At 30.6% G+C, this 16,039-nt stretch overlaps 3 protein-coding genes across 3 annotated transcripts; 2 read left to right on the top strand and 1 right to left on the bottom strand.

Moving 5' to 3' along the window:
- Positions 1-2,364: 2,364 nt before the first annotated feature.
- LOC132926149 (uncharacterized) lies at positions 2,365-10,005 on the bottom strand. The gene is made up of 12 exons (XM_060990487.1): positions 9,950-10,005; positions 7,866-8,045; positions 7,588-7,717; positions 7,159-7,426; positions 6,413-6,684; positions 6,122-6,344; positions 5,218-5,481; positions 4,776-5,147; positions 3,407-3,937; positions 3,168-3,262; positions 2,849-3,051; positions 2,365-2,777 (listed from the first exon to the last, which is right to left on the bottom strand). The coding sequence occupies exons 1-12, from the start codon at positions 10,003-10,005 to the stop codon at positions 2,651-2,653; spliced, it is 2,721 nt and encodes a 906-aa protein (XP_060846470.1). The 3' UTR covers positions 2,365-2,650.
- A 1,803-nt stretch (positions 10,006-11,808) lies between these two features.
- On the top strand, positions 11,809-14,802 carry LOC132926625 (uncharacterized). The gene is made up of 4 exons (XM_060990999.1): positions 11,809-11,958; positions 13,209-13,598; positions 13,684-14,288; positions 14,611-14,802. The coding sequence occupies exons 2-4, from the start codon at positions 13,389-13,391 to the stop codon at positions 14,717-14,719; spliced, it is 924 nt and encodes a 307-aa protein (XP_060846982.1). The 5' UTR covers positions 11,809-11,958; positions 13,209-13,388; the 3' UTR covers positions 14,720-14,802.
- Positions 14,803-15,246: 444 nt separating this feature from the next.
- Positions 15,247-15,779, top strand: LOC132926626 (uncharacterized). The gene has a single exon (XM_060991000.1). The coding sequence runs from the start codon at positions 15,374-15,376 to the stop codon at positions 15,725-15,727; it is 354 nt and encodes a 117-aa protein (XP_060846983.1). The 5' UTR covers positions 15,247-15,373; the 3' UTR covers positions 15,728-15,779.
- The last annotated feature ends 260 nt before the right edge of the window (positions 15,780-16,039 follow it).

The following is a 16,039-nucleotide window of genomic DNA, read 5'->3' as shown; positions in this document are numbered from 1 at the left end:
TTAATTTAATCAATTTATATTGATTGCACAGTTAAATATGCCAAATTAACTTGTTTATATTTTCTATGAAGTTTAATTTGTATATTGTATTTGGTTTTCGAAGAATTTATAGTTTGTACCTAACTAAATTTTCATATGTGATACCTATTATTACTCTAAAAAAAAATTACCAAAAGCCAATAAAATAAGTCAATGTGAATTACAATATGACATTGTGTTTCTTTTTATAAGTCCAGTGACTTCAGATTGGTATGGAGTTTTTGGGAGGAGATAGGTAATATCTAAATACACATTTTTTGGTAATTTTCAAAATTTTAGATCCTCAACATATTTTGGAAAATATAAAAACAAAAAAAGCGAAAATTAAAAAATGAAAGTAATAAATGAAAAATAAATAAAACCGTTTCTAATATTTAAAAAAAAATGTATATTGGTGCCAACTAGTTTTGTCATATTTTGAATTGGATTAAATTTGTTTATTTGTTATTATTAAATTTAATAAATAAATAATCTGTAATAGACCTTCCTACTAATTAAAAATAATTACAGTATTTGACTGATTTATGTAAATAATTAATATATTAGGGATTTAAATCACTTATTATTTAGACTATTATAAGTTATCGAGTTATATCGTAAGTACATTAATTACATTTGTCACTTTATTCAACAGGCTATTATTTATTCATATGTAACCGTGCAGATTGTAGGTACCAAAAGCCAATAAAATAAGTCAATGTGAATTACAATATGACATTGTGTTTCTTTTTAAAAGGCCAGTGACTTCAGATTGGTATGTAGTTTTTGGGAGGAGATAGGTAATATCTAAATATAAATATTTTGGAAAATATAAAAACAAAAAAAGCGAAAATTAAAAAATGTAAGTAATAAATGAAAAATAAATAAAACCGTTTCTAATATTTAAAAAAAAATATATTATAACAATAATTAGTAATTACTACTATATATTATCATATTATGATGTACGTATAATATTCTGATATATTATAACTACATAGCTTTATTATTTAAATATTTTATACGATTTGACGATTTATTTTGTACTCGAGTGCTTCTCATTCTCGTATCAAATGTACTTATAGTATATTATATTGGTTGTTAATATAATTATTTAATTAATTATTTAAAAAAAATAAATGTATATTGATTGGTGTCAACTAGTTTTGTCATATTTTGAATGGGCTTCAATTTGTTTATTTGTTATTATTAAATTTAATAAATAAATAATCTGTAATAGACGTACCTACTGATTAAAAATAATTACAATATTTGATTTATTTATGTAAATAATTAATTTAATTAGGGATTTAAATCACTTATTATTTATACTATTATAAGTTATCGTTCTTTTTTTTCCTATATAATATATATATAACGTAACGCGGTGACCAGATGTACAAACATATTTTAATAATTTTCCTACATACCTATTAGAATTGATTATTTAAATAATTTTTCATTCGAATATAAGTATTTTAATTATTTAGAAGATAATATTTAGCCCAACTACGATCTTACAGGATATTATGCATTTTTAGCTCGAACCATAAAATAAAAATGAAAAAAAAAAATACTTTCTTATGAAAAACTGCAGTACATGTGGTCACCATAATATACTCTAACTCAACAATTAGCAAATATAATTAAATATCATGTACTTACGTCTTCGGTGTGACAATTGGAAATGAACGGCTTTCCCGATTTCACTTTACGACGATGTCTGTTATTTCGTATACATATTATACCCGCCTTATATTATATTATTAGATATATATATATAAAATGTTGGTTATGACTTTATGAGCGATACCGTGTTTGAACGTCGGTTAAGAGGACGCCACACTAAAAGTGAAACGTATACAACGGCCGAGAGAATGCGCTGTTAAGTGTTTTCGCGATCCGCATGCACGCGACGTTTTAACCACGCCCACTACTAGTAGTCGGCGGCCTGGTTACGATTGTGTTTATACGGGAGCGATATTTATTATTATATGAACCTTCGTCTATGACGGATCGCGCGTAAATATACACGTAAATGGGTATATTATGCAGCTGTAATATTTTTAATATCCGCGGGTACCTACGTGATTTGTATTTAATACGTTATTAGATACTTACTTCATAAAATATTTATTCATTAAATAATACCTAATTTATAACAATAATCTAAACTAATATTATCTAAATATCTATAAATATTAATTTTGTAGTATAGTTATATACTTAGGTAAATGTACCTATTGCGTATACATTTTACGTTATACTTTAGTTCATGAACCTGTTGCCACTAACATATTTTTTTGGTAATTCAAAGAAAAATAGAATATTGACTATTGAGCACAATAACCTGTACCTACTTACTTACACACACTTAAAAATTAAATACATTATTTTATGTAGTTATGTAGGTAGGTATAAAGAGTTAAAACGATCTAAAACTAAAAACATAAAAAGATTAGCCCACCAAATTCAAGATTACAATAAGAAATTAATATGTATAAAGATTAGTAGTATAATAGTATAGATATTTACAATATAATATAATAATATATTATACTATAGTATAGTATATTAGTATACCTAGTCGCTAGTCTACTTATTGCAGGTATATAGGTGGTACATTTATATTTTATTTAATTGTTAGTCGCTCGTTTATTTTTTCTTTTATATAAGTGGGTTCTCTTATGTCTGATATAAGAAGTCTTTTCCCATACAGTGGATCAACAATTTCGGGTAAAATACATTCAGTGTAAAACCTAAAAACATACATTTATAATTTTTTCATGATACAAATACATTTAACTCGATAAAATTTGAAATTCCTTACAAATTTAACTTTTTGATCATTTTTTCTTCCCAAAATGTTTTGTCGTAATAAATATGTTCCACACTTATCCATTTTTTGGCGTAAACAACAAAATAACATACATTTCTACGTGTTATATGAAGTTGACCCATAACTTGATAATAATACTGATGATCATTTTTTAACTGAAGTTTATTTTCTTGTGTTATATTACAATATGACAACTAAATAAAAAAGGGTTCATTCTTATGATACATATTACATATAAATATTTACACGATTTTATATGTATAAATATAATAGTATAGTACTATAATTAAAACACATAGATATAGCTTACAAGTTTATTATTTACGGCATCAACACTGTTTTCGCTATCTTTTGCTGTGTATGGGCATTTTATTTCTACAATAGCATGATCCCCAACCAAACCATCTAAAACAAACAAATGAAAAATATTATAATATAATGTTATTCATTATTGATATTATTATTAATTATATAGGTAAATGTGTAATTTTTATCGGTACTAAATGAATACTTAATTAATTTACGACATTTTTAATAACAAAAAATAACCTGGACTTGCTGCTAAATATGGAAAATTAGTATCTATAACAAGCCCGCTTAATTGAACGTCCAGCTTAATGATCTCCTCTAGTTTTTTTCTAGCTTCATGTTCCATATTATGCCCATAACTCATTTGTTTAGATGTAACAGGAGGCTTATACAGTATGTTATGGACTTTGGTCTTGCAGCTGGTGTTTGGTCGCATTTTGCAAATTTCACCAAATCGTGAAGCTGTCAACCTAATTTTTCGTTCTTGAAACCAATTGGGATTCAAGTTTTGATCCCTCGTATCGATTTCAATTTTTTTTAAGTCAACTGTATGTAGATATTGAATAAATGAATTTTTCTTTTTTCGTAGTTCATCTTCATCTAAAGTATCCATTAGAGGTTCAGCTAACCCATAATGACTGTCAGGACCTTTTGATCGGGCACTAACCATTTTCTTCCTATGGATTTTTTTACTATTGTACAATTTCCGTCGGTTTATAGTATTTAGTCTTATTCGATCAGTATTTTTCATGAACTTTTTACCAATTGTTCCTAAAATTTATGTAATACAAATATATATAAGTATGAAGACTATAATTAGTGTTTTGTATAATAAATATTAAATTGTGTACAATTTATTTTACTCTCCAAAGTGTTATCATAAAACCAAAATAAAATGGAGTATATAGGTCACTATAATGTGTGTATTAAATTTTAATGAAATGATAGGTATCATTGTATACGAAAAACGATTATGAACGGAGATGATTTGTCAGTCTAGTATATATTATATTTAAATTAAATATTGTTATATATTTTATTTTATTAAAAGTAATTTATTTTTCAATTAGGACGGTTTGGCGATTGCATAATATGGCATATGGTTAATCAATTTTTTCCCAAAAATATTGCATGTAGTTATCATAATATTATTTATATTATCATAGGTATACTATATAGTATCATAAAGTTACTGTAGAGAAAAGTCTAAAAATCGAAGCACTTTTACAGTTTTACCGCTCAAAAATGTGCCGTCAGGCGTCAGACGAAAAATAAAAATTATAACACTGACTCTTCATTCTCCTTCTAAAATCGAGCCTCGTTTCCATAAAACAAATTAATATTTATTGTATATTGTAATGTTTTAAAGGGTTCGTCCCGTAATGTAAATGTAAAATAAAATAAAAATAATAAAAAAAAAAACACAAATCATTTAAAATCAATACATTCATCATTCCTTCAGATTTCAGAATCTAAAATAAAATAGTTATTATTGAATGATAAATAATATAAAATATGTTTATTTATAATGCATTTAAATTTAAATACTTTCACATAAATAGGTACAATAGCATAAAAGAATGTATATATATGGTTATTGGTTAATTACCTGGACTAAAATTCATAATTTTCTTATGGATTGTGCTTAAATATGCTTTAGAATTAAAGGAAATAATAGCTGCTTTTATTCTGGTCGAATAATTATTACTTTGCGAAAAATTTATTCTTTTTCCACCCACGTATTTATTGATAATTGAGTTAAATTGCTCGCATATATTGTTATCTAGATCTTCAATTAAGCTGGAGCTATTATTTACTAAACGAGATGTAATTTTGTCTATTTCTAGTAAAATACCACATCGTAATGCTTCTGGTACCATGTTGATTTCACCTATTTTTGACCCTTTACAAAAATAAGAATTACATTCTTGGTGCTGTCCAAATCTATGATAAGGTGCATTCTTCAAATCGTTTTTAAGATCTGAAAACATTTTTATAACGTTAGTATGATTAATTTTAAAACGCACACAACTATATTATATACGAATTACCTGCAATTTTTTGATTCTTTGATTTATCCAATATATCTTTTTGATAACTAATTGCTTTAGTAACATCAGATCGAAATCTTAGGATATTAGTCACGATAAACTTTCGTATTGTTACTGGATATTCAGTTTTTGTAGCCAGCATTTTAAGTTTACTTATATAATTGCGCAGCAAGTGATTTCGACACTCGATCTTTTGTATCATGAATCTAGGGCCATATGGTAAAATCTCATTTAGTCGTTTCACAACACTACTGTCTCCGTCCCCTATTACAAAAATCATAAGAATATTGTTTAAAATGTCAGTATACTAAAACTAAACCATACTTATTGTATAAAATCAAAAACGATTTCTGAGCGGAGACTGAGCCTATACGTTTGTAAAAATGTTTGCGATTTTGACTTAGTTTTTAATAATTATTAATTTGAACTCTAAACGCTTATCTAGACTGTCTAGATAAAAAAAAAATCGAAATATTTTGAAAACTTTATCGTGTATATTGTATATATATTATATATATAAAGCTAATATTAACATTTAGTAAAAATGTCAAGTACAAACAGTTTTTCACTTTTGAGTTACAGCAAACCTTGCAGAATAACGCATTTTCAAGCTTTTTTACTCACAAATAAAAAAACTGTCTCTTATATATTTTAAAATATTGTTAATTTATATCAAAAACGGGTTTTGCATAAATTTTCTTGTTTATTTTATTTTTCCCGAATATTTATAAAATTAATAGCAACTTATTTTGATGGTCTGCCCTCCACACATAAACTAGTAATAATAATTATAAATAAAAACACATATATAATTGGAAAACCAATTGCTAAGCTCAGAATTCAAAAGCTTAGGAAAATAATTGTAATTCATTACATGGTAAGTTAAAATAATATATAATATTACCAATAAGCTTATTAAATTTGAGTCCATGCATTTCAACGCTTTTTGAAAAACCTTCCACTATACCACCGGCCTCCATTGCAGTGGACGCTTGTTTCCAATTAAGAAAACAATTATGTTTTGGAATTTCTTGGCTTAGAGATTTCGATCTCTGGCACACTGCACAGTACCGATTTTTAATGCCGACAAATAAAACTTTACCAGTTTTGTACCCAATTATTGTAGCCTAAAATTGAATTTTGTATAATATATTATTCCTACATATCATTGCACAAATTATGGTTATTATCTTACCGCTCCTGATAATGCATCGTACTTAGTTTTGTAGCTGCGTTTAGACCACTGGCCATCCGCAACTACAGTGCACATTGGTGTACCATCAACGTCAGTATTTCCGCATTCTAAAGCTAATTGTCTCTCTTCGTTCCCAGCTTTAATCATTTCATCCCATGCTGTATCCTGAACAGCATTTCCAACTTTTACTTGATATTTTGAAAAAGAAGTAGCTGAGAGGCAAGGTATTTCGAGGGAAGCCGAAAGTTCATTTAATTGAGTAAATCCAATCCCTATTTTTTTTTTAAATTTTAGTAAAATTATTCAAATACTATGTACTACGTTCCAAATACTAAACAATAAATATTTGCAGTTAAGCTTTGATGTTTTGTAGAAAACGGATTCAAAAGGACTAAATTGTCCCCAGCGGATCAAAATGTCCCCGAATCAATAAGTCCCGTAACCAAAAATATTGATAAAATTATAAACTTTTTAAAATATGCATCTAATAGTATAAAATGAAAGAAATACGCCCTAAAATCAAAAATAATTCGAAATATAAAATAAAAAAAAAAAAAAAAAAATACAAAATAAAATTTCAAAAATAGCTTTGTGAAAGCATGAAACACATTTGTTTCATACTTTGCTTTTTTGTGATTGGCAAAACAAAAATACAAATACTAAAAGTTCTTTACCCTTGTAATAATATTTAAATAATTTAAAAATGTCACTCTACAGATTATTATTTATTGCTTTTCTTTACATACCAATAGATAAACTTCCACTAACTACCGCTTTATTTATTGGTAAGTAATTATTTTCTGGTACATCTTTTTCCGTAGTAATTGAACTACTTTTACAACACATTTTACATTTAAATATAAAAACCGATTTATATCCTCTTCTACATTCCGACTGAAATTGCATATCTATAAAAGTACAGCCAAATGCTGAATCGTGAACGGTGTTTTTAATTTGATCGAATAAGTGAGATATGTCTACTATTCTTCTGCCTTCAAGAGTGCTATAAAATAATTAATATAATTCTACGTAATTAATTAATTATACGTTGTTACGTTAATAATAAATAAAAAGAAAATATAAATTTAGTAAATAATATTATATATTTTTTTATTTATTATAAAATATAGTGATGATAGTGTACATAACATAAATTTAATATACTTAGAAATCACTGTATCGGCATCAGATGACGAATCTACACATAATTCATGATTTTCAACATCAGTCACATTACATAAGGGTACACCGAACATTAAACTATTTCCTGTTTCTGTAATATCTAATGAAGATCTAATAGGTTCTCTATAGGTAAAAAAAATATTAATATAATAATCATTTAATTTAATAAATAATATTATGTTATTTTATATTTATAAATTGATTAAAGGTAAATAGTGACAATAGTGCACACTCTACAGTCTACACAGTACACAACATAAATTTTATATACTTAGAAATCACTGTATCAGCATCAGATGACAAATCTACAGATAATTGATGATTTTCGACACCAGACACATGAAAGGGTATACCGTTTACTAAACTACTTCCTATTTCTGTATCCAATGAAGACGTTTTAGGGCAATGTGTCATAGAATCGAATTTTGGCGTACTAGTTAGCATCGGTTCTCTATAGATAAAATAATAAAACGTTATGGTTTTTTATTTTTTTAAATAAAAATATATGTAGTTAATCTATTTTAACTTGCATAAACGATAACGATGGTAAAGATCCTATTTCATCAGTTCCTAATAAGTGAATCGATGATGTGCTAGGTTCCGCTTCCCTGTTTAAAGTATACCTACGTATTTCAACTGTACTAAAATATGATAATTAAATAATTATACTTACCATGTCACTGTTTTTTTCTTAAAATTATTAAGTCTACCTAAATTTTTTTTTTTTATACTTGTACATCTCGACGGTGCTAGACGCTTCTTTTTGTCATTCCGACGGTCATCCATTTTTATTAAATGCACAAAAATCAAATAAGTAATAATTTTCGGATATAGCTAATAAACGCTGATGACCGATTGAAATTAAATAGTAAATTGATTACTGAAGTCTGGATTAAGTGTTCCCCCCGGCGCAGCGCCCGCAGTCTAACAAAACTATTTTGATTCAAAATATTATAATTTATATATTATATTAGTAGTAGACGATTCTTAGAATTTGTCGTATATAAGACAGATATAACTGATGGTGATACCATAGATCTCTATGTGTATACTGTATAATTTTTATAACCCATACAACGAAAATTTAATTGTATTATTGTAGATGTAGTATGTATTATGTATACGTATTTTCATAATTCAACGCAAACCACCGGGCGTATAGACATAGAGTTACCACAGATACTCAGACGCAGGAGTCCAAAACCAAATTATAATAATAAATAATTAGGTATATTATATTATTATTATTATTATTATTGCTCGACCCAATACGGGATCGTAGAGACGAGTAGACGACGTTATCGCTAATTTATATTCCGGCAGGCGGCAGTGCTATTTTTATTAGTACACACTACACAGAACGGACTGGTCTGGTTGTGTCATAGAGTGGGGCAGCGCCGCCGCCGCTAGAATTCACTGCAATGAAGCAGCCGCTAGGTGCGCCAGTGGACGGTGTAAGGAATTATACATTTTTTTTGGAAACAATGGAAACCCTTCTACGTACTTCAAATGCTACGAAGTCTTCAATGATCGTAGACTCATAAAAAATATACTGTTAGAAAGGCTATAATTTTTTCTATGTTTTGTTGGAAACCGATTTCTGGAATTTGCATTAACAAGCGAGCGTAACAGCATAACAAAATATCGTTTTATAAAAACGAATTTGCTTGTATTTTAGAAAATAAATTATATTTTAAATATCTGATTCCAACAAAACATAGTAAAAACTGTCACCTTTTAAACAGTGTATTACTTATGGGTCTACGACCATTATTTACTTCGTAGCATTTGAAATACGAATGCATTATTTTTGATGCAAAAAGACGGGTGTGGCGTCCTCTTAACGTGTTTACTGTATTATTGCAGGTCTTTGGATGGCGTGACGTACAACGCGGTAGTGGTGGGGTGGAAGGAAGCGTCAACGGTTGAGCCGTTTGCCGAATTCTGCAGGCTACGTTTAACATCCGTGCAATACAGTTGTCGTAGCATTTTTTTTTTGTTTTTGTTCGTTTCACTTGCACATTTATACTCATTATTATTATTACACTTACTTATTTATTATTTATTATAATTATAATTATAATTTCTCCAGTTCTTATTACCTATTCGTTCACTTTTTTTTTTCATATAACTGGGACTTTGCAGGAGACCCAGAGCCGTGTTAAGGGGGGGGGCAAAGGGGGCAATTGCCCCCGGGCGCCGTAGTTTTGTAAAAATAATGGGGCACCTTTATTTGCGCTTAATATACTACATGTGGCCTCGAGAACCAAATATGTTATAATTTTATTATTATATATATTTTAGTATTTTAAGGTCTATTTTAGAATCATGTATATATATAATATAATATGGTACTGTTTGTGACAAATAGGTTGGCTAGGTGACGGCGACGGTGATAAAGAAAAACCCATTTCTCCGTATTTAGATATTATTTACCGATTATATACCTAAATGCCTAAATATTATTAAATTTATATTATTAGTATCAAAGTTATCCTATCTACTACAGTAGATAACCGTTATTAGTATAATATACGGTACTATAATATTATTAATATTTTATATTACTATTGAACAATATGTCTGTTCTAACCGTTACTATCTGACGTCTGTACACAGTGCTCAGTTATTCAGTATTGCCTATTGGACATCAGTAAGTTATTATACGTTGTACGCGTTTTATTTTTATAATTGACATAAATTACAATTGCTAATAATTTAGTAAGTATTTACAGTTTATTTTATATTATTATGCTTTTTTATGACTCGTGTAATTTGGCTTATAAGTTATATTTTATTTATATTAGCTAATGGCTTGTTGATAACTTACTATAGTTAAGTATTTGCACGTTGAATTATTCCTATTCACGATTTATTGAAAGCATTAATAAAATATAATATAAGTTCTACATTTCCATCGATAGAAATTGCCCTTAAAATATTTACATGCATGCCTTGTTCAAATGCTAGTGGTGAACGCTCATTTTCTGTTTTGAAAAGAGTAAAAACATATCTCCGTTCATCATTAGCTAATGAAAAAACATCATCTTTATCATTATTGTGCATGGAGTCTAAAGTTGTAAAGAATATTGATTGGAGTACTTTAGTCAAGAGATTTGTCAAAGATAAAGCAAGAAAAAAATTGTAAAATATTGTTTTGTATTTTTATATATTAATTATTAATGATTAATTTGTTATCAATATTTTTGGTTAAAATAAACTAAAAATATATATTAAATATTGTATATTATATTTTAGTTAGTTTTCGTGGTATTTGATAATATGGAGATTTATATAATAAGAAAACGATTAATAGTTAAATTGTAGGGAAGGGGCGCGAAAAAATTTTGCCCCGGGGCGCTGAATAGCTTGACACGGCTCTGAGGAGACCGGTGAGTACAACATTTTATTTTCCTTCCATAACTGGGCGTAGGCCCGCGCCCACGTATGTAAACAAACCATTTGTTTAGGTTTTTGGTTTTTTAACGAGTGCGATATAAATTACTTTCAAATATTATTATTATTATTAACATTTTCGTTGGTCGCGTCTTCTTCATACACAATGTATGAAAACATAATAATAACGAATCGTTCAACTCTCATAGGTTATGTCATTTTGTAAGCAAATGAACGCATACACGGCTCCGGTGACACACCTTTGCACCTGTTTGCGTACATTAATAACGCGAGATTATCGGCGCGCAGTTATAAAGTATTTCAATGTTACGGTTAACGAAAACATTGCATTCCGTTAACGGTAGGTATTAGCATTATACGCAGTTCCGTTGTGATGAGCACATTTTCCATACTATTATTTCGTATGAACTTAACTTAAATGCATTTTGTAAATTATTATTTGAATAATAATATTAACGTATTTCCGATAATAACGCGCAATAACTGTTATAGTATCATCTCCGCTGATAACAATCATTATTTTGATATAGTGTGTTTGTAAATAATTTGTTTTTTAATATATTCGGTTTGCTAATGTTATTATGCTAATTACTAAATTAAACATGTTTTTAATAATATATATTATATACTTTTTAGTTTTATCACAATGGTCAGACACTGCGTTATGTGTGGAAACGTTGATGGTGCTATTGGAGTTTCAGCACACAAGTATTCACAATTTCATTGCACTAAGCACATTTGTATGTACCATTATTATATGGCTACATTTTCCTCTTTAGATTTCCTAGGACGCCGCACGTAGACGTCTGTGGGTGCAATTTGTGGAGACCAACGGTTTTGCTGTTCGTCCACAGTCTGTGCTCTGTTCGAGGCATTTCATTCCACACGTCGACTTCTTCCCAGGGGCCAATCGACGCCGTTTAATCAGAACAGCCGTGCCGTCAATAGTAAGTTTATTATGAAATACAATTTTAGTTTTAATTATATGGTATATCTCTTCACACACACACACACACACACACACACACACCTCCATAATAATACAATGTAGGTACAATAGATTATAATATAATTTTTAATCAAACATTTCACTGCACCAAACATGAATATGTTCACTTACATGTTACATATCATTAACATGTGTATATAACATCTTCTTTTTCTTTTTCTGTTCACTAAATTACACTAAACTTGACAAAGTATATCGTTTCTCAATAACTAACTTATCTCACTGTCGATGTCAGTTCCATCACGAGTATAAGTAAAAATGTGTAACAACATAACCATTTGAACATTGTTATGTGAATTTATTTATATATATTTTTTTATATCTACATCTTCATTTTTATTCACTACAACTTGACTTATACTCTTATTTATACACTCATTATAATAATATATATATATATATATATAACTTTTATATATTACACTTATGGTTCTATCAACACCACACTTGACAATTGTTGACAAATTTATATATTATAATAATATATACTATAAATATTTTTTTTTTTAAAACCAAATATTTACTACGCCAAAAATAAACGTTTTTACTTGCATACACTTCTTTTTTACCCTATTTATAAATAAAAAAGCATATCATTGTGTACAGGGAATGGAATGTTTGTGTATTAAAATATATCTATTATATATATATATTTATAGTTTCTTTTTTAGGTTCACTTATACCTATAGCTTAATTAATTTATTGTATTTAATTAATTTTTATATACAAATAAAATAAAAATATTAAATATATTTCTATTTATGTCTGTATGTTTAACTGATGGTACTCATTATGTTCTGTTATTTATGGGAAAATTAAAAAATTGAGATATATACTCAATACAATACAATACCAATTTATTAAGAACTAACCTATCTTATTAACAATATTTATTTTAGTTGTTAAATTATTTAAGTTTTATTTTTAATGTATTAGTTACAAATAGTTATTTTAAGATTTGTATTATTTTTTTTCAATACTGGTAAATGTTTAAACATTAATTTACATTATGCAGTGCAAATACATATAAACTATTAAATTGTTGTTTCAAAACATGTATGCTGCTGTTCTACATTTTGACCCTAATTATTAAGTGCTCATATTTTTATCATTTTATATCACTATAATATATATATATATATAAATACTACTACTATTCATTTAAACTGATCATCTATGATTTTATAGGCAGTCGAACAGCAGCATGAGGCACCTGACGGTGAACAAGCAGTTCACGAAGAAATTGACAACGCCGATGAACAAGGCGGCGCGGAAATCGTTGAGGTCCAAATGGATTTCAATGAAGTGCAAATCGTCGAGGACAATGTGGAAATTGTCGAGGTCTAGGTGGAAGTTGTCGAAGTCCAGATGGAAGACGACAATGTGGAAGTTGTCGAAGTCCAGATTGAAGACGACAATGTGGAAGTTGTCGAAGTCCAGATTGAAGACGACAATGTGGAAGTTGTCGAGTTCCAGATGGATGACGTCATAGTCGTTGATGTTCTGCTGGCCGACGCGCGGGCAGAACTTGAATTCGCAGACATCTTCGACCATTTACCTCCGGACGTCGACGAAGAGGTCAGTGAATAAATATTTCATCATATTGATAAAATAAAAAGCATATTATAAGAACCATTAAAATTTTATTATTCACACATCGCAGTTCGAGCCTATTCCACTGGGTGTTCCTGTGGCGGCAGAACGTTTGCCAATGAGAGACCGTCCGGCAGGTGTTCAACACCCACTCCCGGACCAACACAACATAGGTGCTTTGGACGCGGTTTGCCGAGAATGCAACGCCCGTCACTTCCACTGCGAGCGCGCATCTAGAGGTCACTTCTCTACGTGCTGTAACAACGGTCAAGTGACCGCCACAGGACAGCGCGTTCTGCTGCCAGCACCTGTGCGTTTAACTAATTTGTTGATTGATGATTCACAGGAAGGTACCAACTTTCGAAGGGAGACTCGCCGGTACAACAACTCACTGGCGTTCGCAGCGTTCTCCAGCGACCTCAACCCCAGACGGTTGCCGGGTCGGGGACCAAGCGTGTACACTGTCCACGGACAAGTGTACCGCAGGGTCAACAATGACGTCGTCGGCAACGAACACAGGCCACCGAGCTACTGTGAGTTGTACTTTGTCAACTCCGCCGAGGCCAACCAGTCCCGAATGCGACAACAGGATGTCGCAGACCGTCTTTTGGCAGGTTTGCTTGCAGACCTGGACCAAATGCTTCGGGAGATCAACCCGTATGCTCAGGCTTTTAGGTGAGACAACCACTAAACTCATACACATACACTTTTGTAGTTATTAAACGCTGTGCTTAAACTTAAATTTTATGATTGCACACATTTTCCTTTTTATATCTATACACACGGTTCTTAATGCATAAAGGTAATAATATTTTAATTTATTATTTTATACAATATACATTACACTATAACAAAAAAACAAAACCACGGTACTTCCGGATAAACTAAATAACATATAGACTACTGATTATATGCATTATATTTATTTTTATCCCACTTGCTGGTCTTTTTGCATATTTTTGCAATGTGAATATTATAAGTATAAATGTGTTTACAGGAACATGAGCAGGTTGTGGTTGGAGGAACAAGAAAGAGCCAATGCCAACTATCCGGGAGTTTGTGTGTTATCGTATGGCAATTCGATATACAGGAAACAACGATACTGATCACGGAGGCATAAGTTTAATACACGGTGGTGGTTTTTTATTGCAGCAGTACGTGTGCGACCAGTATGTTCGGATGGAATCGAACAATCTCAACTACGCCCGTAGAAATCAGCAAGCGCTCCTCGCTGACGCTTATCAAGGGCTGGTGGACCACGTCAACCAACAGCATCACTTGGACGAGGCCAACCCGATGGCTGTCGGCCGTAGAGTCATTCTACCGTCGACGTTCGTCGGGAGTCCACGTTACATGAAAGGATGTTATCACGACGCGATGACTATTGTGCGTAAGTATGGTAAACCTGATCTGTTTATAACTTTTACGTGCAATCCTAGGTGGCCAGAAATCACACAGAACGTTGGAAGATGGTCTGCTCCAAACGACAGACCCGATCTCATAGCCCGGGTGTTCCACGCCAAACTCAAGGCCCTCATGCGGGACATAATAGTAAATCGTGTGTTTGGTAATGTAGACGCTTATGTATACACTGTTGAGTTTCAGAAACGTGGACTGCCGGACTGCCGCACGCGCACATATTGGTCATCCTCGGCGAGGACAGCAAGTTGCATACCGCCGAGGATGTGGACAATGTTGTGTGCGCTTCCTTGCCGGACCCGGCAACCGACAGGCGCCTGTTTGACTGTGTGACATTACACATGATTCACGGGCCGTGTGGGCAACTAAACCCTAACAGCCCGTGCATGGTGGACAACAGTTGTTCAAAGAAGTATCCAAAAGAATACAGCGAAGAAACCGTCTACGCCTCAAACAACGGGTACCCGACGTACCGCCGACCGAACAATGGATCTGTGGCCTTGGTCAGACGACGAGAGGTGGGCAATGAATTTGTGGTCCCCCACAATCCGTACCTACTGGCCAAATACGATGCACACATCAACGTTGAGGTGTGCTCTACGATTAAGAGTGTCATGTATTTGTATAAATATGTGTACAAAGGCCATGATGCGGCTACTATGGAAGTTTGGGACGGCGATGAGATATTAAAGTAAGCTGATTCAAATTAATTATTTTCATATACTAAGTCTTTGCTATATATTATACATTAATAACACTCGATGAACCATACACTAAAATGTTTGTCGTAAGAGCTGCATTCATTTGTTTAATTGTAATGCTTTTTGACTATGGAAATCATTGTTTACTTACAACACGCTGTAAATACATTATATAATACTCCAGCAGTTTTAATTGTATTTTCAACTATACTTGGCCATGCTTTATCTCATTATCTCAAACTAATTGTTGTTGAAACATAACATAAAAATCATTAAACTCCAATTCATTATTGATTAATGGTTTTA

This window comes from Rhopalosiphum padi, chromosome 3 (genome assembly GCF_020882245.1).
Source record: "Rhopalosiphum padi isolate XX-2018 chromosome 3, ASM2088224v1, whole genome shotgun sequence".
Lineage (NCBI taxonomy): Eukaryota > Metazoa > Arthropoda > Insecta > Hemiptera > Aphididae > Rhopalosiphum > Rhopalosiphum padi.
This window is presented reverse-complemented; position numbering and strand designations above follow the sequence as displayed.